Below are 22,971 nucleotides of genomic sequence, written 5' to 3'. Positions count from 1 at the left end.
CTTGGTGTCTTTCTTTTGTGTTGAATTCAGCTTTCACCTCGTCCCATCGGGACTTGACTTATCCTGGGGACAGTTTCTGAGGACAAGTAGCCTTTGGGGGCCTGTTGAGACACAAACACACCCACATTTGTTACTTCCACATCCTTCTCACAGCCCTGGTGCACACGTCATCATCCCTGGGAAGGGACAGAGACCCCAGAAGACTCAGCGTGGCCAGGCAAGCACCCATCCTTCTGGGCACGTGGGGGACAGACAGACCCAGGGCTCAGCCTTGAGGTGACATTCCAACCTCCCCTCTGAGGTGTGGGTTCATTCCTTAAACCTGAAGCTTCGTGTTTTCTGTCTGCAGCATGGGGTGTGATGAGGATTACACAGACACAAGAGCACAGCCTAGTGAGTGGCTAAAACAATGGGCTCCAGAGACAGATTTCCCGGGTTCAAGTCCTTCGCCGTGTGACCTTCGTCAAGTTTGCTTAACCTCTCTGTATCTCACCTTCCCTGCCTATTAAAACAGAGTTAATAATAATAACACCTCTTGCATAGGTTGTTGGAAGGGTCAGATGGATGTATATACTGTGAGCAGGTAGAACGGTGCCTGGGATTAAGTGCCTGACTCTACTCTTGTTAGCGATTTTAACACAGGGATGAAGGGCTGTGGGCTGTCTTGTTCACTGCTGTGTCCCTGGCATACAGCAGAGTATCCAACACAAAGTGGGCTCAGTATGAATGGACAAATAAATTAATAACAAATAAACAAGTGCTTTTTCCCCTCCCCCTACTTTCCCAGCACCACCCTACCCCCATAGCAGAAACTCTGGTTCCTGGAGTCGTCGCTGACCCAGTCCATCTCCAAGCCCACATCCCCTTCCAAGCCCAGCTGTGGAGGCCTGGGTGACAAGGGGATGGTGCAAGACCTAGCCCCGTGTGTCTCATATTTTTCCATTCAGCACCGTGGGAGGCCTCAACTTTCCCAGGCAGCTGTGCTGTCTTCTCTCCATCCTGGCTCAAGTTGCTGGGGAGAAGGACAGAAAAGGGAGGAGGCCCTGCCTGATTTATGCTTCTCAGGGAAAAGGAGAAGTGACAGCTGTTAGAGCAATGGTTTCCAAATGTTAGACTAGGGATCGGCTGCCTCTGCATCCTCTCGGCAGGAGCTTGTCAAAATGTAGATTCTCCTGGCCCACAGGTAGTGCTTCTGACGCAGGCAAGGGGCTTTGTCTTTTCAAAAGCTTCTGAGGTGACTATACACCCAAGTTTGAACTTGCTTCTTTATGTTTTTTTCATTTCTTCAACCAATATTTGTTGAATGCCTACTAGTGTCAGGCTCTGAGTGAAACAGGCAAAGATATTTGCCCTGGTAGAGCTTAGATTTTAGGAGGGAAGATAAGAAGCAACAACTTATTTTCAAAGATCATACGTGGGAATTCCCTGGCGGTCCAGTGGTGAGGACTCAACACTTTCACTGCCCTGGGCCCAGGTTCAATCCCCGGTTGGGGAACTAATATCCCACAAACCATGGGACGTGGCCAAAAAAAAAAAAAAGACCAGGGTAAGAGGGCTTGTTGCGGTGGGGGGGGAGTCTCAGGGTGGGATGGAGGGGTGGGTAGCAGTATTAAATAAGATGGCCTCAGGAACATCACTGAGAAGGGAACATTTGAGCCAAGGCTGAAGAAGTTGTAGGAGGGAACCAAGTAGGTGTTAGGTGGAACAGCATTTTAGGCAGAGGGAACAGCCTATGCAAAGGCTCTGAGGCAGGAACGTTCTTGGCCAGTAGGAGGAACAGCTAGAGTGCAGTAAAGAGGCGAGTGACTTGAGGAGAGGCCAGAGAGCTGGGGGGACTGGGGTGGGGGGTTTTGGCAGCTCAGGCAGGGCTGTGTGGGCCTTCCTGGGACTCTGAGGGAACTGCGGGGCCATTCTGAGTTTTGAGGTTCTGTGGAGTGGACTGACAAGGTCTGAAGGTATCAGCTCTGGCTGAGGGGCTAAGAACTTACTGCATCTTTAGTAGGAATAAGTAGTTCCTGTAAGAAAGGGGAACCCCTCAGTGGGTGAAGTTTTGGGGTCCCCACCACTGGCCCATTTTGTCCCACTTGTCAAAAGCATGATGTGTCTGTTCTCTCCTTTTTCAGGGTCCCCACTGTCCCAGTGAAGAACCTAAGTGGGTCCAGTCCTGTCAACCCAGCCTTGGCAGGTAAGAGAAGCCCCCGGCTGAAGGTAGAAAAACAAAAGCAATGAAATAGGTATAGTGAGCATTTGTAAAAAGAGAGAGAATTCAGATGTTGATTAAGACAAATGAGGATGTGAGGAGTTGGGTTGGACGGGCAGGAAGAGTTTGGGCAGAATTGATCGTGAAAAGCAAAGCTTGCTGTTGAAAATGAGGGAATGGATACGTTTCCGAGAAAAGCAGAGGCTACGTAGAGAATCCATGAGTTATGAGAATGCTGGTGGAAAGGAGGCGAGGAGGTTACTGGGGGGGGGGGGGGGAGGGGGCTGACTCTCCAGTCCTTCTTTCATGCTCTTGCCCTTCCAGGAATCACTGGGATCCTCATGAGTGCGGCAGGGCTGCCTGTGTGTCTCACCAGGCCACCAAAGCTGGCCCTCCACCCACCCCCCGTCAGCAAGAGTGAAATAAAGTCCATTCCAGGGGTTTCCAACACAAGCCGCAAGACCACCAAGAAACAAGCCAAGAAAGGTATCGGCCTCTTTATCGAAAGGGGTCCTGGCGGGGAGGTCACAGACATGGCTCCCAGCCCTGGCTCTGCCTCCACCACTGAGGGTCACACCCATGCCTTCCCCCTCTGTGCCTTAATTTCTGCATCTGCTAAATGGGCCTACCTAGTACCTGTTCTGATGATTACATCAAAGTGGGTGAGGTATGGCTCAGATGGCGACACCTTGAGAAATATAAAATAGGATGCGGACACAGATAAAATAGCGATACATTAGAGAGAAAGATCGCTTTGACACTGGAACCCAAACAGACTTGACTCATATCCCAACTTTGTCCCTTGCAGTCTTGTGACCCCAGTCTCTTCTTTTCTCACCTTTACAAGGGGCACAACCGGTACCCAGCAGGTATGTCCTGTAATGTACCCATGTCACTAGGGAAGTAACCACTGTCTTGTGTCCCTCTGTAGACTCCAGGTGCTCTGGCCCCTCAAATCCCCCTTTAGGAGCTCCATTCTCCCTTTTCACATCCTACAACTAGGAGGTCAAATACCTGTGCTTATCAGGGCCCCAAGGACCCCACTTCAGCTCTGTGGCTGGTCTCTCTAGTCTCTGGTATTGGTTGTTAAATGATTTCACCGTCACCCCTAAGTCCCCACCTTGCAAACTTGTTATGAAGTTTCAGTGGGATCACATGTATATTGTGACTTAGCCCGGCAAGCACTAGGCTTTCAGTTAATAGAAGCTTGATTCTTCTAAGAGAAGCAGGGCGGTGGGAAGGAAGGACCTGCATCCCAGCTTTTGAATGTTGCAGGATCCACTTCCTCAAACCCTTGTCCTACTTTTCCAGTCTATCAAAAGCTCTCTGCTTAAATAAACTTGATTGCCTTGCTTGCAGTCTCATAGGAAACGGCAGGATTTTGCACTTTCCCACTCTTCCTGTTATTATTAATAGCATATATCAGACTCTTAGCAGGTAAAGTGCCAAAGAACTGTACACCCGTTAGCTCATTTAATTGTCAAAGCATCGCTCTCAGTACGTGCTAGCGGTTGCTCTTGCCCATTTCCTAGGTGAGAAAACAGAATCTTAGAGACGTTAAGAAGGTCACCCAGGGAGGCACTGACCCTTTTTACAGATTTCTATGCCTCTTTGTGAGTCCGTATCATCCCATTCCCTGCCTTTAGGCTAGGCTGTCTAGCCTTAGGGGTCCAGTTCCTCCTCTCCCCAAAATTCCAGAATCAATGCACCTTTCAGGTAATTGCTTCCCAGAGCATCACCCTTTCCCTACTGCTGGGCTACCTCTGCTGGCAGTGATCATGCCATCATCTACCTTACGTTTGGTAGTGTATATATGTCCATGCCTCTCTCTCGCTTTGTCACAGCTTACCCTTCCCCCTCCCCATATCCTCAAGTCCGTTCTCTAGTAGGTCTGTGTCTTTATTCCTGTCTTACCCCTAGGTTCTTCATGACATTTTTTTTTAGATTCCATATATATGTGTTAGCATACGGTATTTGTCTTTCTCTTTCTGACTTACTTCACTCTGTAGGACAGACTCTAGGTCCATCCACCTCACTACAAATAACTCAATTTCGTTTCTTTTTATGGCTGAGTAATATTCTGTTGTATATATGTGCCACATCTTTATCCATTCATCCCATGATGGACACTTAGGTTGTTTCCATCTCTGGGCTATTGTAAATAGAGCTGCAATGCAGAGTGCTTTCATTTGTCATCTCATTGCATCGTTTGGGTGGGTCTAGTCTCTTCGATGATGTGGAAGAGAAACCCACTCAACCTCTGTCAGTTAAAAAGTGGGTTTGTTGAAATTAGGCAGGGGGCTGTCAGGGAAGTGACCTAAGGAGATAAAGGCGGATGTGAACACCTCCCACCTCCTCAGACCACCTCCCTCCATCTTCTACCACTCTGTTCCCTTTCAGTTCTTAAATCCAATTGCACAATGAATTGCTTGCCTTTTCTGCTTTGAGCCTGGCTAACAACTCCCCTCTCTCTGGCACATCCAGCTTGTCTTGGTGGCCCACTGAATATCTTGTCCCCACAGGTAAAACCCCAGAAGAGGTGCTGAAGAAGTATCTGCAGAAAGTCCGGCATCCACCAGACGAGGTGACTGCAGGGGAGACAGGGCGGGGCTCACCTTCTCCGTCACCCACAAGCATCTCCTCTGCTGGAGTTTTCCACAGGATGCGGCAGGAGCTGCTTTCTAAGTCCTGACTGGTGCAGAGCTGGTCAGAGCGGACGCCCAGGCTCCCAGGTTCACGGTCCTGAGCGATAGCTGCAGCTTAACCTCTCCCACCTCCCCATTCAGCAAACTGCTGACTGATTCTAAACTGCCTTAACATGAGAGTCTGCATTTAAGAAAGGCAGTATGATAAGCTATGGGCACTGACTTTAAAAGGGGGCTTGATGTCCCAGCAGTTCTCAACCAGAGGTGATTTTATGTGACTGGAGGGGAGAGGGGATGCTGATAGTGTCTAGTAGACAAAGGCCAAGGTTGCTGCTAAACTCCCTACAATGCCCAGGAAGGCCCAGGACAGCACCCACAGCGAAGAATGATCTGGCCCCGAATGTCAAGGGTGCCAAGGTTGAGAAATCCTGCTGTAGACTTACTTAAACAGCAGCCTCTCCAGGACGCTCCAAATACAATCCCTTTACAGATGTTCCATTTAAGTAAAGCTTGTCGGTGAGTCAGCAAGCATTGATTTCCGCCACAAGCCACTGAAGGATACCAAGGAAGGACGGTCAGTCACAGCCCCCAAGGAGGTTATCATTCTGTGGGCCAGCCCAAATGAACACGTACCACCGCCAGGAATCATTTCAGGAATTTCTCTGTGGTGCAGAGCAGGGCAGAATTCTATTTAGATTCCCAAAGGCATGTTTACCCTGGTTTGTGGGCTTTCTAGAAGAGGAGAAGAAAGAGCTCACCTGACTTCTGAGGTCACGCGGGAACCACCTTGGAGACGCTTAGGCCTCCTAGGCTGATTGAGAGCTGATGTCCTCTTTCCTCTGTCCCCTCCCACCCCCAGGACTGCACCATCTGTATGGAGCGCCTCACAGCCCCCTCAGGCTACAAGGGGCCACAGCCGACGGTCAAGCCTGACCTAGTGGGTAAGCTGTCCAGATGCGGCCACATCTACCACATCTACTGCCTGGTCGCCATGTACAACAACGGCAACAAGGTTAGTGCCAGCCCGTGGGGCTGCTGCCACCTCCCACGGGGGCCCTGGGCTGCGAGAGCATGGAGGCCGTATTGGAGTGGCACGCAGGTGGTTTGGGGAGTCTCAAAGGCATCCCAGGGCAGCAGGAGCGATGAACTTGGTTGTTCTCAGCAGGATCAGTTTTCCACGAAATTATGATGTTGGTAAAATCTCTCTTTACCTTCCTTTTGGTCTATGCTACCGGATTCTCCCCCTGTATCCACACTGAGTGGTGGTCTGAAAGGTGTAAACTTCTGTCCCTGAGAGTCCCGGGGGGGGAGTGGTCCATGATGATGGGCCAGGGGTTAGTATCCAGTCATACTGGCATGGATGGATTTCCCATCACCCTTCCTTCTCCCAGGGCTAGTGATTTTCAGTTACAATTCATTTTCGGTGGACAATTTCAAAACACCTTTCACCGCCCCTTCAAAAGCACTGAAGATTTTATCAAGGTATAACTGGAAGTCCCTTAGGGTCCTAGTTCGAGGAGGGGAAGGCTGTCCGTGATGCTTGTCTTGTCCAAGAGAGCCGGTTTCCAGGAATATGGGAGTGTCCTCAGATGATGACTCTCTGCTTACAATGCCTAAGCCATTGAGTTTTCTCACGTTCTCTCCCGTGCCTGGAAGAACCTTCATTCCCCATCTGCATGAATTTGAATTCTACTCATTTCTCCAGGCCCAGCTTGGATTGCCTCAGAGTCTGAGATTTTTGTGATATCCTCCAACCGCTTATTCATCCAAAAAAATGTTTGACTCTCAGAGGCTGCTCTGTACTTCTCTTGCTGTGGGAAAAGAGTAAAGGCAGCAGACCTAAGCTCAAACCCTGGCTCAGTGGCCAAATGGCCTTGGGCAAGATTTTCAACCTCCCGGACATTTCATTTTCCGTCTGGAAAATGGAGATAAAACAATCCCTACTTTATAGGGTGCTGTTAGCATTGTTATTCAAATTAGTAGTATCTCCTTTGTATTATGGGTGTATGTTTTTTCCCTTCATCCTAATATAGCCCTGTGGTTGAAATTCCCGAAGGGCTGATCTTGGGATCTCTCTCTGTCTCAGAGAGCTCAATTATTCGTGAACCACGTGTGTCTGTATCCCTTGCCCAATTTCCTGACCCTAAGACAAAAGGTTTCATCGGGATTTGGCACTTGAAGAGGTTATTTTGGGTTTAAAGAGGTTTCTTAGAAGATGTATTCCCTTTTTTGATAACTGTATTCAAGAATAATCTAGGACTCTTGCGTTTATTTCCGTGGTGCTTCAAAAATGTTGAAGACACTATCCTTTATTCTCTTTTGCACTAATACTTTGAAGCACGCAGTTTTTATCTTCTTTACAGAGAAGCGGGGTGAAAAGGCCCAGAGAGAATTTATTGGATGGAGTGATTCATCCAAGGTCACGAAGCAAGTTAAGGCCAGAACAGAGAGTGGGACCCTGGCCTTGGATTCCCATCCTTTGATCACACGGAGTAACTTCCATTGCCCTGAATACAAACTGTCCCTTTAAATGAGTAGAGTTTGAATGGAAACGTCCTTAAATAGCCCCGCAGAGGATCCCAGTCTTCCCCAAGGAGATCTGGATGTCCTGGAGAGCTCTGGTCCCCTCTGTGTGACAGCACTTTGTACACATGTTGTTTCCTGCCCACGCTTTCCTTCTCCTCACTCCCTTTCTTTTTGCAAGCTGGGAACAGGATTTACTGTCCAGGCTCTCTCCCAAGCTCTCCTCCTATCCTTCCAGAAGACACGTCACCAGGTCCCGCTGTGAAACCACGACCCCTCACGTCACTGTACCCAGAGTCCCCCACCATCCCCCCATCAGAGTCCTGAGATGCAGGGCAAAGCCCGGTCTCCTTATGAAGGATGGGGTCTCTCTTACATGTCCCTTAGCGTGGAGCATGGGGTTGGTGTGGAAGTTTCCTCCTCTTATTTTGGAGAAAGCTTCAGCTTTCAATGGCCTCAGTGGCCAAGCAGCGGGGCAACTCAGGTCTGTTACTCATTTGGGTGCATTTTGCCCCCGACCCCAACCCTTTATCTCTGGTACCTTTTGGGGTTGGGTGGGAAGGTCATTACTAAAACTGTTTCCTATTCTGACCTTGTCTCTTCAGGACGGGAGTTTGCAGTGTCCAACCTGTAAGACCATTTATGGGGTGAAGACAGGTACCCAGCCTCCAGGGAAGATGGAGTACCACCTCATTCCCCACTCTCTGCCTGGCCACCCAGACTGCAAGACCATCCGAATCATCTACAGCATCCCCCCTGGCATTCAGGTGAGCCCACCCTGAGCCACTGGCTTTTATCATTTAAAGTTCAAATGTTTGCAGGTAAATGTTTGTCTTCAGTCCATTCAAGCTACTGTAACAAACAAACAAAAAAACCCACAGACTGGATGACTTTTAAACAACAGAACTTTATTTCTCACTGTTCCGGAGGCTGAGAAGTTCAAGGTTGAGATGCCAGCAGATTCAGTGTCTGGTGGCAGCCCGCCTCCGGGTTTGTACACCGTCTTCTTACTGTGTCCTCACGTGGCAGAAGGGACGAGCAACCTCTCTGGCGTCTCTTTTATAAGGATACTGATCCCATTCGTGATGGCTTCACCTTCATAACCTAATCACCCACCAAGGGACCCCACACACCTCCTAATACCATCACATTGGGGATTAGATTTCAACATAATAATTTATGGAGGGGGACCCAGACTTTCAGTCTACAGCTCTCCACCCGTGGCTTCCCCAAATTCACGGCCTTCCTGCACACAAAATACATTCATTCCATCCCAATAGCCCCCAAGTCTTAACACATTCCAGCACCCACTTTAAAGTTTCAGTCCAAAGTCTTATCTAAATATCATCTACATTAGATAGGGTGAGACTCAAGGTAGAATTCATTCTGAGGCCAATTCCTCTCCAGCTGTGAACCTGTGAAACAGAGCAATTTATGTGGTGTTGTCTCACCAGACACTGAATCGGCCGACACCTTGATCTGGAACTTTCCAGACTCTAGAACTGTGAAAAATGAATTTCTGTTGTTTACAAACCACCCAGTTTATGTTATTTTCTTATAGCAGCCAGAGCTGCTAAGACAATGTTATGCTATGAAAAGTCTCCTTCCCACTCTGGTCCCCCGTCTACCCAGTCTCACCCTCCCCGACTCTCTGCCACTGTTCTCACTTTCTTATGTATCCTTTCAGGGTTCTTTGTGCATTTGTGACAAAGATTTCATCCACTCCTCCCATCTTCACACAAAGGGTGACATATCAGACAAATTGCTCTGCACCCTGCACTCTCTTTCTTTTTTTTATAGATCTTTATTGGAGTATAACTGCTTCACAATGCTGTGCTAGTTTCTGTCGTACAACAAAGTGAATCAGCCGTATGCGTACACATGTCCCTATGTCCCCTCCCTCTTGAGCCTCCCTCCCATCCTCCCCAGCCCACCCCTCTAGGTCGTGGAAGCACTGAGCTGATCTCCCTGTGCTATGTTGCTGCTTCCCACATGTACCACAATGTTCATTGCAACACTATTTACCATAGCCAGGACGTGGACGCACCCTGCATTTTCAATGAACAATATAGTCTGTAGATCTTTCCATGTCAGTATAGAGAGAACTTCCACATTCTTTCTTAGCTTTGCATAATCATCCCTTGTATAAATGTACCATAATTTATATTCAGCCATCTCCATTTGATGGGCACATGGATTGTTTCCAATCTTTTGCTACAACAAAATGCCGTCATGAATAACCCTGCACGCATGTGAGTATATCTGTAGAATAATTTTCTAGAAGTGGATTTTTTTTTTCTTTGTCAAATGGTATTTGCGTTTGTAATTTGATAGATAATCCTTGACTTTTGTGGACATTTCTTGTGATTCTTCAAAAGACAGCCCTAAGGAACAAATTGAACAATTTTCCTGGCAGTAAACACAAACGTGTCCCTTCCTTCACACGTTGAAGCTTTTTCTAGATGTTTAGGGTGTTCACTGGATTCATTTGTTTAACAAATATTTATCAGTTTAGCTTCCTTTCCTCCTTCCTCCTTGCCTTCCTCCATTTTGTCTTTTGTTTAACACATATTTGAGTGTGGACAGGGGACCAGACGTGTTCTAGATGCTAGAGAAAGAATGGTGAGCAAAACAGACACAGTCCTTGCTTCCCTGAAGTCCCCCTTCTAGTGACATAAGGAAGAAATAAAACAGGGAGATGTAATAGCCTGTAAAAAATTGAATTCAAAAACATGGTTCTTCTTTGAAGGACGTATCAACCAGTCAGGCAGAAATAAATACACATCACTAAACTATAGAGTAAACACTGATGTGCACCACTGATACAAGCTTTGGGAAGAAGGACGGACAGACAACACAGGGCTTCAAAGTCTGACAGGACCTGGCTTCCAATTCCTGGCTGATTCCTCCTGAGCTGGTGATTTTGGGACCTTGACCACTTGACCTTCCTGAGCCCTGTTGCTTTATCTGCACATCCGGGAAGCTAACGTGCGGGGGTTTTGTAAAGATGGGTGATAATGTTTATATGTGCATATTGTGGTCCAGGGTACAGAACCAAGGTGCTCAGTACCTGGTCTCCACCATTAATGAGTATCTTACATGTCAGGGTAAGGAACAGGGCCTACGTCTGTCCGTCTGGGAGGGTTGGAGGAGACTTTCTGGGGGCAGTAGCAGAGGAAAGACATGAAGAAATGGAGGAGAGTGTTTTTAGTTGGAGGACACAACAGAGTTGCCAAAGGAGAGAAAAAGGGGGTGTGGAAGGCCCATAAGGAAGAGTTTAATTTGGGTTAAGATTTGCCGAAGTAGGCGACAGGAGGAGGGAGTAAGGAGGATGTGAGAGAGCGGGCAGAGAAGGGGGACTGTGGCCAGGTCAGGAGGCCTTCAACACCAGGGTGAAGGCTGTGGGTTCTCCTTGACAGGCTGGTGGCGGGGCGTCCCTCAAGGTGGTTGGGCGTTGGTTAGGATTATGGAAAGTCGTGTGATTGGGAAGCTGCTTTAGGAAGGCCAGTCTGGCAAAAGAGTCGGGGGTGACCTGACAGACCAATTAGGAGACCACTGCGATAATTTAGCTTCCAGTCATGAAAAAGGGAGGGGCCGGGACCAGGGAGATATGGTTGGATGTGAGGGCAAGTGAGACTTCTGGGTTGATTCTAGGACTGCCAGGGAGGGTATAATAGGGCCAAGAATGAGAGTACGGGAGTCCCGAGAAACAGCCAATGGCCTCGGGGGGAAGTAGGACAGACTGACGTGGGCAAAGTTGGGGTGGGGCACCCACTTTGGAGGATGTTCCTTGTTCCCGGACTCCAGGACCAAAGAACGGGGAGCCTGCACTAGGGTGTAGAGGTGCCCGCCTGCTGCCTCTGGAGGTGCCATGGCTTCCCTAGGAAAACCCAAGCTTGTGTCAAAGGAAATGCATCCGTGCACTGTCCTTGCAGCCGTTCCGTAGACCACCCGTGAGAGTCGGTAGGAGAACCCTCAGGGCAAAGTCCCTTCCTGGAGACCCCAGGGGCCACACAGCTTGGGCTTTCATGAGGAGTGAGGCCCTGTAAGCTCTGCCTTCACTGCAGACGATGATTCTCTGGGGGAGAAACTCTGAGCGGGACCAAGGCAGAGTCGTGACTGCTGAGCTTAGCGCCGTGCGGGGAGCACACAGCCTTGCTGGGCTGGCCAAGCAGGCGTCTGTGTTGGCCGCATAACAGGCAAGTCCCGGGCGGGAGAGGAGCGGGCAGAACCGTGGTGAGAATCGACCATCAGTTGTCCAGCCTGGCTTAGAAACAGCCGTGGCCGTGGGAATGTTGTAAATGTGATTTCATAAGAATGTCAAATTCAGAACCTTCAAGTCCCGCGTCTCCCAGAAGACACTGTTGCCTCTTTCCGTTTTCTGTGATCGTTCCCTTCTCTGAGACTCCACTGTACTCGTCATGCTGTTCAGTTTGCAAAATCATGCCTGATCCTGAACACGCTATTAGAAAAGATTGTTTTAATCCCATAATTTTTAAATCATTTTGGAACTGTCGTCCATAGTAAGAGAAAATGGAAAATCTGTGTTTTCTTGAAGTTTTGTCACTCATTCATTCATTCCTGCATTCACTCGCTCATTCGTTTGTTCAGCCAGGATACGGTTACTGATCTACGGTGTGAGAGCTTGTACCAGGAGCTGTGTGGAATTATCAATATTATATCGGCTTCATCTAGAAGGGATTTTAAAACAGGGTTTCACAGACTCTGAGGGGGGCCAGGGGTGCTCAGAAATTATAGACAAACATTGTGTGTAGGGGGAAAATATGTGCATTGTTACTGGGAGAAAATCCCTCATTTTTCATGAGCTTCTCAAAGGGACCTGTAGACCAATCTGAACCCTGATTAGGAAGCCTTGTTTTTGGCTAACTTCTGCTTCCGTTTCTTTCCCACCTGGTGGCTTGAGACCGCTTGCTTAATAGGGGTATTGGATGATGACAGTTGCAATGTCAGAAGATTTTTAGGCGTGAATATACCAACGTATATTGTTAAATAAGACAACAAACCAAAACCCATGAGGACAAAGGAGAAAATCCCCAAGAATCATTCAGATGATTCTGATCGCACGGCTCTTGGCTCAAATCTCACAGGCACTTATGTTATCCTGAGTAGTTTAGAGGTTAAAAAAGCCCAGAGTATGCTTCAGGAAACCTGGGCTTACGATTTGGCAAAACCATTACCATAACGGAAGTCATTTAACCTCTGGGGCTGCAGTGTTCCTCTTTTGTAAAACAAAAGAGCCAGAATAGATGATGATGAGGGTGATAAACAGCTGCTGAGCTCTGAACGTGCGCCTTAACATTCATAAGGGTCCCACATCTTCCTTAGTTAAGGGGTGGGGAATTAACACCCCGAGGAAGAGCAGCTCCAGCTAACACAGCTGGGAGGCAGCAGCTCTGGGTCCAGAGCCAGGTCCGAGGACCCGAGTATGTGTTAAACCGCTACTCCCACCGCTGTTTGGGTCTGTTCTCTGTCTAGACTCTGCGGCCATTAGTATTCATCATTATTTGAATCAATCACAGCCTGCATCCCCTGCATCCAAAAGATTCTGAAAAATGCTCTTTGCTCTCTTTTTTTTTTGCTTTCAGGGGCCAGAACACCCAAATCCTGGGAAAAGTTTCAGCGCCCGTGGCTTCCCACGACACTGTTACCTTCCAGACAGCGAGAAGGGGAGAAAGGTGAGAGCAGGTTTCAGCGAAGGGCTGGGGAAATTTCTTGTCTCTTAGGGCCTCAAGTTTGCTCCCTAAACAGAACTGGGTCTCTTGTAACTCTAGATGCCCACATAGCAAAGTCGTAGTCAAGTCAACTAGAGGTAGGATGGATATGTTTAGAATTTTATTTTTGCAGGGTGGTGGGGCCTGGGCTTTTGGCTTTTTCCTCTCCTGGATTTTACTGGCAATAATTCCTCTATTTTAGGATCCTTCCTCTAGAGCTTTGCTGTCTAATGGCAGATCCTGGGACCAACACCAGTGACAAGACCTAAGAGTTTGATATAAATGCAGAACCTTAGGACATACTTCATTTTAACAAGATCCCAAGCGATCTGACAGCATATTAAAGATTGAGAAGCACTGCTCTGGGGCAGGGATCTTAATTTGTGGAATTTTATTTGCTTATTTATTTTTTAATGAATACTTTGATTTTCCCCAAAAGAGTAGAGGGAAAAATCACTGGGTTTCTGGATTCTTAGTGACTCCCGGTGAGGCCTCGGCGGTTCTATGAACTCTAAAATTAGAATTAAAATCTCATGTTCATTTTCCTGTGGATAAGGCCAGAAAATCATTGGATTTTCAAAACATTCCCTGATCTCAAAAGTGAAAAGAACCGTTGATTTATTGAACAAGAGGTGTGCCTTTGTTAGCTTTCTCTAGGTCACGCCGCGTAACAAACAACCCCTAAATCTCAGTGGCTTCCTTCAACCACTGTTTATTTCTCATGTACTTTGCATGTTAGTGGCTGTGTCTCAGTTGCTGCTGTGGGTCAGCTTTCATCTGCTCCATGTGGCTTCCTGTTTTGGAATCCAGGTCAAAGGAGCAGCCCTTCCGTGGTCCATCCCCTTCCCGTGGAATGAGGCAGATTCCCAAGAGAGAATCCAAGCAGGAGTGTACAATCCCATTAAAGCTGCTCCTGGAAGCTTGTTACTCCCACTCACCTTTCATAGGCCCCAGCAAGTCACGGACAAGCCAGACAAGGAGCTGGTGCCCTGCCTACAGGGAGGCCCCTTGGCAAAGAGTGTGGCTATAGTCTCTCAGAGGGGAAGAATCAGATAGTTCAGGACCGTAAGAGAATCATATCATCCTGAAGAGGTGCCCAGTTCAGTGTCCCCAGATTAGGAGGCAGGGCCAGTCCTGATACCTGTTCGCCCTGAACAGCCACGTCTCTACGCTCGAGATCTACAGCTCCAACTGCTGGCTAAAGCTGGCTAAACGTCTCCACCATCAAGTCCTGCCGTCAAAATTAGAATCCTCTTGCCGAGAGCTGCTCCTCTGCCAGGCCTCCCTCTTCATGTTAATGACATACCCTGCATCCCTGGGACCAAACTGGACACATGAACATCTCGGACTCTGGCCCTGAACCACACATTTCTCCCTGCACTGCCCTCCAAACCGCGTGCATCCTTTTCTAATCCTGCCACCGCCAACCTAGTTATCTGTCACCAGAATAGTAATCCTGAAACACAGTTTCTGGCATCACTCTCCTTGCTTAACTGAAATAAAGCGAGAGAAAACAATACAAAATTGTTAGGATGGCTTTCCCTTCCTTCTTCACAAGGACAATCTTCTCTGCTTAATATACAAGACCTACTACAGTGTGGGTCCCCTATCACCAATTCCTCACCCTTATCCCTCCTGTCTGCCGTTCCCAGATGCTAACCTTGGGCTCCTTTGCAGAGCAAAGTAATAAGAGCGTGGGCTTTGGAGCCAGACGAGCCTGGGTTCAAATCCTAGTTCTGCCGTTTACCAGCTGTGGGAACTGACGTGAAGTTGACTTAATCTATAAAAGAATGGTGATCACTTCTAGCTGTATGGACAGGATGTTGTAAGAATTAAATGAAGGTCGCGTTTGTAACATGCCCAGCGTGGTGGCAGCAATCTCAATTATCCATGCCTTGGATGATATGTGTTTCCAGTGTCTCTACGTCCTACTCTATTAATATACCTCACATCCTCCCCTCTCTCTGAGATCAGCTCAGAAGCAGCCTCCTCCGTGAAATCTATACTGACCCCCACCTGAGAGTCAACAGAGACATGACTGAGAGCAGGGATGGGAAAGTCAAGCAGTCCTGAAGCCAAGGCCCCCTCTGGCACTTTCTAGCTGTGATCAAGGCAAATCTTTTGTCTTCTGAGCCTGTTTCCTCTTCTGCAGAGAAGGGATAATGAGTATCCTGTCTTGGCCAATTATTATAACCATTACATGACCCAGTGCCTGGCATTAGTAAGTAAACACTCAGGAAATGGTAACTCTTAGTTTCAGAGCCTGCTACTTTTATTACTATTAAGATTCCCCACCTCCAGCTCGCACCGTGGTTATAGTCATTCAGTTTTGAACCCAGTGCATTTTAATCGGGTGCCTTCCTCATGCTGGTCAGGGTGTCAGGCATTCATCTTAACAAAGATTTTTCTAATGCAGCTGAATTAGAACATTCTGCAAGCCCTAACACCTCTCTGAGCCTCACCTATAAAACAGAGATAATATTAGTACCTGCCAGACCTGCCTCAAAGGGTGGCTGTGAGGATCAGATGAGAAAATAAATATGAAATAGCCTGGAAGAAGTCAAAACGCTTCCACCATGTCCCTGGAGAGATATTCCACAACTTTAGCTGTGGATCAATTAATACCACATTCAGGTGGTGGTGATGGCGGTGGGGGAGGGCATAGCTCAGAAGATCTCAGATCGTAAGTGCCTTGGATGCCTAGATCCCAGCTTTTAAAATGCAGCTATGATGCTCGCACCTAGCATTTGTTGAGTAGGTGTGCCAAGCACTACTGTGAAAGTGCTTTTCACATAGTACTCCCTAAGTTGCGCACAGCCTTCTGGGGTAAAGTGTACCATTGCCGTTTTATAAGTAAGGAAATGAAAGTTCAGAGAGGTGATGTAACTTGTCCACGGTCACACAGTTAGTCAACGACAGAGTCGAGACTTAACCTGCAGGTCCCTGACTCCATTTGCAAATCCCTTTCTATTCACTGTGCTACTTAGGGTATCACGATGCAGGAGGGGCTAGGACCTTTGGGAGGACTCTCCACTTCCCAAGGGATAGTCTTTGACCACCACTGAATGCCCGACTCTGATCTCCTGCCTTTTCTCTTAGGTCCTGAAGCTGCTGCTTGTGGCCTGGGATCGCCGTCTCATCTTTGCCATCGGTACGTCCAGCACCACAGGCGAGTCAGATACCGTCATCTGGAATGAGGTCCATCACAAGACAGAGTTTGGCTCTAATCTCACTGGCCACGGCTACCCAGATGCCAATTACCTGGATAACGTGCTGGCTGAACTGGCTGCCCAGGGCATTTCTGAGGACAGTACTGCCCAGGAGAAGGACTGAACTGGAGGGGCTTTGGGGTGGGAGAGGCCATGGGACCACAGGTCAGGAAGTGGGGAGAGTCAAGGTGGAAGTTGGCGCCATGCCCTCCCAACTCCCTGTCTCCCCTCCTGTCCTGCCTCCACCCCGCATCCCTCCCAGCCCCAGGCTGGGGGGAGCAGTCAGAATGAATAAGGTGGTTGGTGTCATCCACAAACCTCATCCAACGCAAAGGGGACGTGGGATGAGGGCCATCCTCAGTCTGTTCCCATGGAGTTTTCGGTGCTGGGTAGGCAGGGACCCCCCTCACCCCCTTAAGCAGGGGGCTCGGGCAGCACGCTTAGGGTATGGGCACTCCTTATCCTGGCCTTGTGAAGCCGGAGGTTCATGCCTCAGCCGGTTTCTTGCTGCCTCCACTCTGCTTCGAGAGCGGAGTTTCTGCTTTTCTCTCCTCCGCTGGAGGTGAGGGGCTCTCACTGTGCGAGACTGGGGGGCAAAGTGGTGAACCGTGAAACTGCTGTGACGTCAGAAATCCGTGCCTCGGTGTACAGCAAGGAAGCACGTCTCGCCAAGAGGGTCAGGGTGGCACAGGCTCCCGGGAGCAGGCTCAGCTCTCATCATCGCCCTGGCTTCTCTGGGCCCTCCCTCCTCCTCCCACCTTTGACCCGTCCAAAGAGGCATCCAGATGGATAGGCTCTGGGGTTCCTCTCTGGGGCCGCATCCCACGATGTCTCCGGCCCCTCTCTGATCGGATCCAAGCCTGCATCCAGCTTAGCATCTGAACAGTCCTCAGGGAGAGGAGCCCATAGCCTTCTTCCCAACTCATGCCAGACCGGCTCAAAGATTCCATGAGTTTCATCCAGTCACTGTGAGTGGAGCCCAGGCTGGGCTCTGTGCCATCTGTGTGCGTGCATGTATGTGTATGTGCACGTGCGTGTGTGCGCGTGTGTGCACTGCTGGGCCAGGTTGGTGGAGGGTCCCGTCGTGTTCTCACACTCTGTTTTGCAAGATGTCAAACCCCCATTCTGATGGGGATGAAACAGCCCTTGACTTGCTTCACCCTTTGCCAGCCCATCCCCTAGGAAACTTGGACCCAGAAGAAGACAGAACTATGCTTGGGAAGATGTGTAAGGTGAGGGCTGGACTGACCCCTTTGTATGTCTCTTTCAAGATGAGATCTGAGCCAGACGACAAGGGCTTCACTCTGTCTCCGTGCACATTGCTAACCAGAGCCCGGAGGTGGTGCTGGGCCCCTCACCTCCCTCGTCGATTACAGGATGACCCAGAGCGTGAGGGAGACCCTAGCCCATTCCCAGCAGGATTGGGGCCACGTTAGGGTCCGGTCCAACCTGCGTCTGGGTTGTGTCCCAAGACCCTGTCTAGCCCCTCCCTGACATTCCCTTCAGCTCCCGTTAAGGAAGGGATTGTGTGTCAGGGAGGAGAGAAGGGGGACCAAGAAGGGAAACCCCACCCTCCCTTTGAAAGTGGGTTCTTTGAACTACGTGTTTGGGGGAAGTTCCTCTGGATTCTAATTTGATTTTATATACCTCACGTTTGGGGATTTGACGTATATATATGCATATATATTTCATAGTATGTGGAAGGTTTTCGATGCTAGAAAGGTGGAAACGGAAGAACCTTCAAAACTGGTATTTAAGTTAGAAGCAGAAGCCAAGCTTTTCTGAGAGCGGGCTCCGAGCTGCTTGCTCCAAACGCCTGCAGGCGTTTTGACTGTCGGGTGGCCAGTGGGCTCACCTGGGTGTCACCCAGCTTCTGGGTCACGCTCCCCTCCTTTTCCAAATGGCTATAGGGGTGTGCATCGGCTCCAGCAGAGGGAGCTCTGACAGGAGGAATGGCTCCTGCTGGCTGAGTTCCAGTGTCTCTCATCCGTCATTTATCTCACCAGCAGACCAGGGCCTGAGTTCACCGCACCATGGGGCAGTTTCCTGCCACAGTGGGGAAGGAAACATCTGAACTCAACGGAAGAGACATCCCTGCAGCTTTTGATGTCACGTCCATGCCCTTTGCCAGGCTAAGGCTACGCCGTGCCAGAGATGAGCCACGTTATACGCCTCGTACCACCCCTACCTTCAGTCAGCACCCTTGTCAAGTATCCCTTGGGTTCCTCACCCACAGGGGATGAGGAAACAGACCGAGCGTCAGCGGGTAGATCGAGCTGTGCAGTAGGAGACGGGAAAGAAAGAAGAAGGCTTTGACAACCGGCAGAGGGCCGTGGGGAGAGATTGATTTCCCTGGATCAGGAAGAAGAAGGTGTGGGTGGAGAAGGGGGCGGCCAGGAGCAGAAAGAGGATGCAGGGAACGTGTAAGGCAGGCAGTGTGCCAGGGGCAATACCCCTTTGAGAGTCCATCTTCGTACCTTCAAGCCTTCCCCCCTAGGGCACTGATAGTATCGGCGCCCCGTGTCTCTTGCTCTCTAAGGATGCACAGTAGGGACTACCTCATCCTCATGCTGCTCTATTTGTGGGATCTTCTCAGAAGAAGGAATCTTCAACTTCCTTTCTAACACTGTGTCAGGCAAGGCGGGAGGCATTCCTTTGCCCTCTCTCTTGTGCCAACCTGGAAAGGTACAGTCTCGGGTTCGGTGAGAACCCCCTCCAGCAGAGGCCCTGTGCGTCCATCCCTTTGACACAGGAAGTTCTCCCAGCGGAAGCCCTGCTGTGTTACCTGCCCCGTGCAGGGAATTTCATGCCTTTCCTTTCATGGTCTTAGCACCAGCAGCCTAGTTTCTCCCTTCCTGAGTCTCCAGGGATGACACGTGGGACTGGAGACAAACCTTGTTATATGCTCATCCCTTAAAAGATGAATTGTGTATCTGTAGTTGTGTGTGCCTTTGTGTTTTCGTCCCCCATTTGTAAAGCTTGGACTTCTCTGTGGTTTTATACTTGGTCAAAAGTGCTCGTCCTGGTATTGCACTATTGTGGGCGTGAGAGGATTAGGGGAAGGTCTCGCGTGGTACAAGAAAGGACCCTGTCCTCTTTCCTTGTTTGTGGCCACTGACACTGATGGGGAGTGGGGAGAAGGTGGGTCTGGGAGAGGGCAGGTGAATGTCCTGTCGCAAATCATTGTTTGAAACCAGCGTCTTTTGACGTCCTTGGTGTTGCTCTGTGAGAGGACATCGCCACCTGGTGCTCATGAGGTGTATGTGCAGAACAATAAATGGTAAATGAACAACCACAAAATTGCCGTCAACCTGCTTTCTGTAGACCAGTACACCGACCTGTGAGGCATTGGGGTGACCTCCCTCAGTCCGTAAGCAACCACAAGCCCTTCCACTGAACGGGAGAGTCCTTTTTTCTAATTTTTTCACATCTTTTCTACCCACACGTTTGACCAAGTTACCTAGCTTGATTTCTTGTTCCTCTAAAGGAACAGACCATGTGACAGGGGAAGTACGTAAGTGAAACTGAGGGGGAAAGACCGTCTTAAAAGCCATGAACGTTTGCTTCTTAAAGTTCCCTTCACCTGACTACAATATCATGTATGTTTCAATAGTTAACAGACTGTTGTTTTTCAAATACATGTTTAGTATTGATCATCTCGATACTAATGAGATCACAAAAATAAAATGCAATTGCAAAACCGCCTTTGTCACCCAAATGTGTCTCTATTTCTGATAGTCTGTGGAGTGTGGTTAGTGTTTCCACAGATGCCAGCCTGAGCTAGCCGGTCAGGAAAGCAGGATTCGGAAAGCGGAGCCTGTGAACCCCGCATGGAGGTTCTGATTTGTAAAGTGAATTGATGACTAAGCCACAGACTCCCTCATTCTGATTTCCTGTGGATGAACAGTCGAACAGAGTATTCCTTAAGTACACATTTGGGTGCACATTTATGTGCAACGTTGTTAGAAATATAGCTGCCTGCTAATGCAGGGGACACGGGTTCGAGCCCTGGTCTGGGAAGATCCCACATGCCGCGGAGCAATGAGGCCCGTGAGCCACAACTACTGAGCCTGCGCGTCTGGAGCCTGTGCTCCGCAACAAGAGAGGCCTCGATAGCGAGAGGCCCGCGCACCGCGATGAAGAGTGGCCCCCGCTTGCCACAATTAGAGAAAGCCCTCGCACAGAAACGAAAGACGCAACACAGCAAAAATAAATAAATTAATGAATAAACTCCTACCCCCAACATCTTCTTTAAAAAAAAAAAAGTCTGGGAGGCTTTAGCTATACTTGGTCTCTCTGACTCAGTAATCTTCAAAGAATTCACGGGGAAGTCAGTATTGGCAGGAAAGTGGTTAGCTTGGCTGAAACATACCCACAAAACACCCAGAGCTTAAGGAGAACATTTTAATGCTTAAGAAGCAGGGGTTTGGTAGAGAGGTTGTAGAAATCCATGTCTCTGGCTGAGAGCATGACTCAAATTCTGTGAATCACTTCCCTGTAGCACAGTGAGAGGTGAATGTGTGACGCCCCCTCCCATCTCCCCACAGTCTGGGATGCTTCAGGCTACTCAGAAGAAGGACCTAATATAAGCCTAAACTCTTGACTGTGAATGTTAATGAGGACAAATTATCCTTCATAAAAGATAACTCAGCAATGACATTTGATTTGGTGAAGAAATATGTAACTATAAAAAATGTTGCAGAAGAATATTAACAGATTCACCCTAATAATTACAATTAGGTGACACTGTTTTTAAAATTGGGCAAAGCCCCAACTTCCAAGTAACAATCGTGTATCATGCTACATGACCCAGGGAAGTCAGCCTGGAACTGAAATAAATGTGTCACAAATGACGTTGGATGGCTTTTTCGTTTCATTTAAAAGAATTGATTTGATCATGTCAACCCGCTTTCTGCTGGAAAAAAAAAAAAATAAGGGTAGGGTACCTAATTGGTAATTTTTACTCTGTTTAGGTTTTAGGGATGAAGTGATACTTAGGTATGGGCTTACTTTGACTTTCTTGTGTTTTTCTTGTCTCCCACCCCCAGAAGAATGCAGACTTCTTGTTGGAATGTGGTGTGTGTGTGTTTGAGGGTGTGTGTGCATGTGATGGGGACGACCTGAAGGGGGGATGGCCATCCATGGAAGAGAAAGGGATTGTACCTTGGTAACAGAAAATGAGATGGTAATGCTTGATCTATCCAAACCTGCGGCTCCTTTCTTTGCCCATTTATGATGAGCTAAGAGGACAAAACCAAGTAGTTGGCTGTGGGTAAGAATTTCAATTTCCCATGAGCACCAGAATCTTTTCTAGTTTTTACCCTTTCTTCACTCACTCCTGGTCTCCAAACCATCCCTTCTCCCTCTTAATAGAAGTTTATATGTTAAAATGTTTTCTGAGGACTTTATGACCCTAGTCTGAAGTCCAAGAGTGGCCTGGTCTCAGTAAGTCTTAACTGTGGTGAAGGTGGAGAAAGTGGGCCTAGTATAGGCACCATCTCTCGGTTCAGATGATGTTGAGAGGACCCAGAGGAGATGACACAGTTCATCAATTCAGAGCCCTCAAAGCTGAAAAGCAATAGTCAAGCAGGACCTCCTGTGTCTTCTGGGGGCTCTGTCCGCCTCCAGGAGTATGAAATCCAGACAGCTTTTTAAAAACACAAAATAGTGGGAGGGTAACACGTAAAGGCATAAATTCTTAGAGCTCATGAATTGGAAACCATGGCTGACCTCAGATTAAACGCGTCTTCAGATTCAAATATCAACATTCTCCCTCCTCTCTTTTTACACATGGGCATTCAGGTGAAGATACTTACTGACGCAGGTAGAGAAAAGACACCTCCCTAGTGTTTTAGGCTCCAGGAGGACCTTTGCTTAAAAAGTCACAACTGTTCTCCAACTTCTCCCACAACTTTGTCCACGTAGCTCTATTCATTTTCTGGCCCAAAGACCTAAGAAAGTCCCAAAGTTATACCTGCCTTTTGTTGCATTTACCACATCAATACTTAGGAAAGCAGAAGTGGAAAGAAAAAATGAAAGACATGTTTGAAGCTCTGGCCGGAGACGAGAGAAATAGTTTCCTGGGAGAGCCTAGGCTGGACTCTGCACCTGTTCTTGGTCAAGGGCATCTCCATGCACAGCCGTGTCTGTAACCAAACTCTGCCTCTCGTCTTGGACCGCCTGGTATCCCCTCTTCTTGTACTTCCGGGTGCCGTAGATGGCCAGGGCAATGACAGCTGCCAGGACGGTGGTGATCCCCAGTGTGACCCCAGCTGCCGCCCCTCCAGACAGACCACTACCATCCCCATGGATGACCTTCATGGCCCTGCGGAGCTCGAGAGGCTCCCCGAGCCTCCACTGGTGGGTCTGGGAATCTTTAATCCAGGAGCTTGCAGTCTCAAGATTAGTCACTAGGACAGTGTTGGTGGCAGCCTGACTCATGAGGGGTGGTTTGGTGTAAGGTGGGAGCCTGACGGGAGGCAGAGACCCTCCTGTAAAAAGCCCGGCTTTGACGCAGTAAGACACTTGGCACCCGTCACTGATGAGGGCTAGGTGTTGGCTGAAACCCCCCGGACACTTTTTTAGAGAAGGTGCCCCTAAATCTTTGTCCATGACAGAATCCACCAAGGGGTTCCCGACTGCACAGCTAAAGAACCCGCCAA

At 48.7% G+C, this 22,971-nt stretch overlaps 2 protein-coding genes across 2 annotated transcripts in view; one reads left to right on the top strand and one right to left on the bottom strand.

Moving 5' to 3' along the window:
- The window catches only part of DTX4 (deltex E3 ubiquitin ligase 4), a 33,575-nt gene extending 13,595 nt beyond the window's left edge, over nt 1–19,980 (top strand). The window contains exons 3-9 of the mRNA XM_079930060.1: nt 2,124–2,185; nt 2,525–2,686; nt 4,723–4,784; nt 5,705–5,857; nt 7,974–8,135; nt 12,975–13,064; nt 16,200–19,980. Of these exons, the coding sequence (XP_079786186.1) occupies nt 2,124–2,185; nt 2,525–2,686; nt 4,723–4,784; nt 5,705–5,857; nt 7,974–8,135; nt 12,975–13,064; nt 16,200–16,433 (925 nt within the window). The 3' untranslated portion in view covers nt 16,434–19,980. The remainder of the gene's footprint in view (nt 1–2,123; nt 2,186–2,524; nt 2,687–4,722; nt 4,785–5,704; nt 5,858–7,973; nt 8,136–12,974; nt 13,065–16,199) is intronic.
- Nucleotides 19,981–20,826: 846 nt separating this feature from the next.
- The window catches only part of MPEG1 (macrophage expressed 1), a 4,011-nt gene continuing 1,866 nt past the window's right edge, over nt 20,827–22,971 (bottom strand). The window contains exon 1 of the mRNA XM_079930059.1: nt 20,827–22,971. This exon is cut by the window's right edge and continues 1,866 nt beyond it. Within this exon, the coding sequence (XP_079786185.1) occupies nt 22,400–22,971 (572 nt within the window). The 3' untranslated portion in view covers nt 20,827–22,399.

Source organism: Stenella coeruleoalba, assembly GCF_951394435.1.
Source record: "Stenella coeruleoalba genome assembly, chromosome: 8".
In the NCBI taxonomy this organism is placed as follows: Eukaryota; Metazoa; Chordata; class Mammalia; order Artiodactyla; family Delphinidae; genus Stenella; species Stenella coeruleoalba.
Note: the sequence above shows the minus strand (reverse complement) of the source record. Positions and strands in the feature narration are given on the sequence as shown.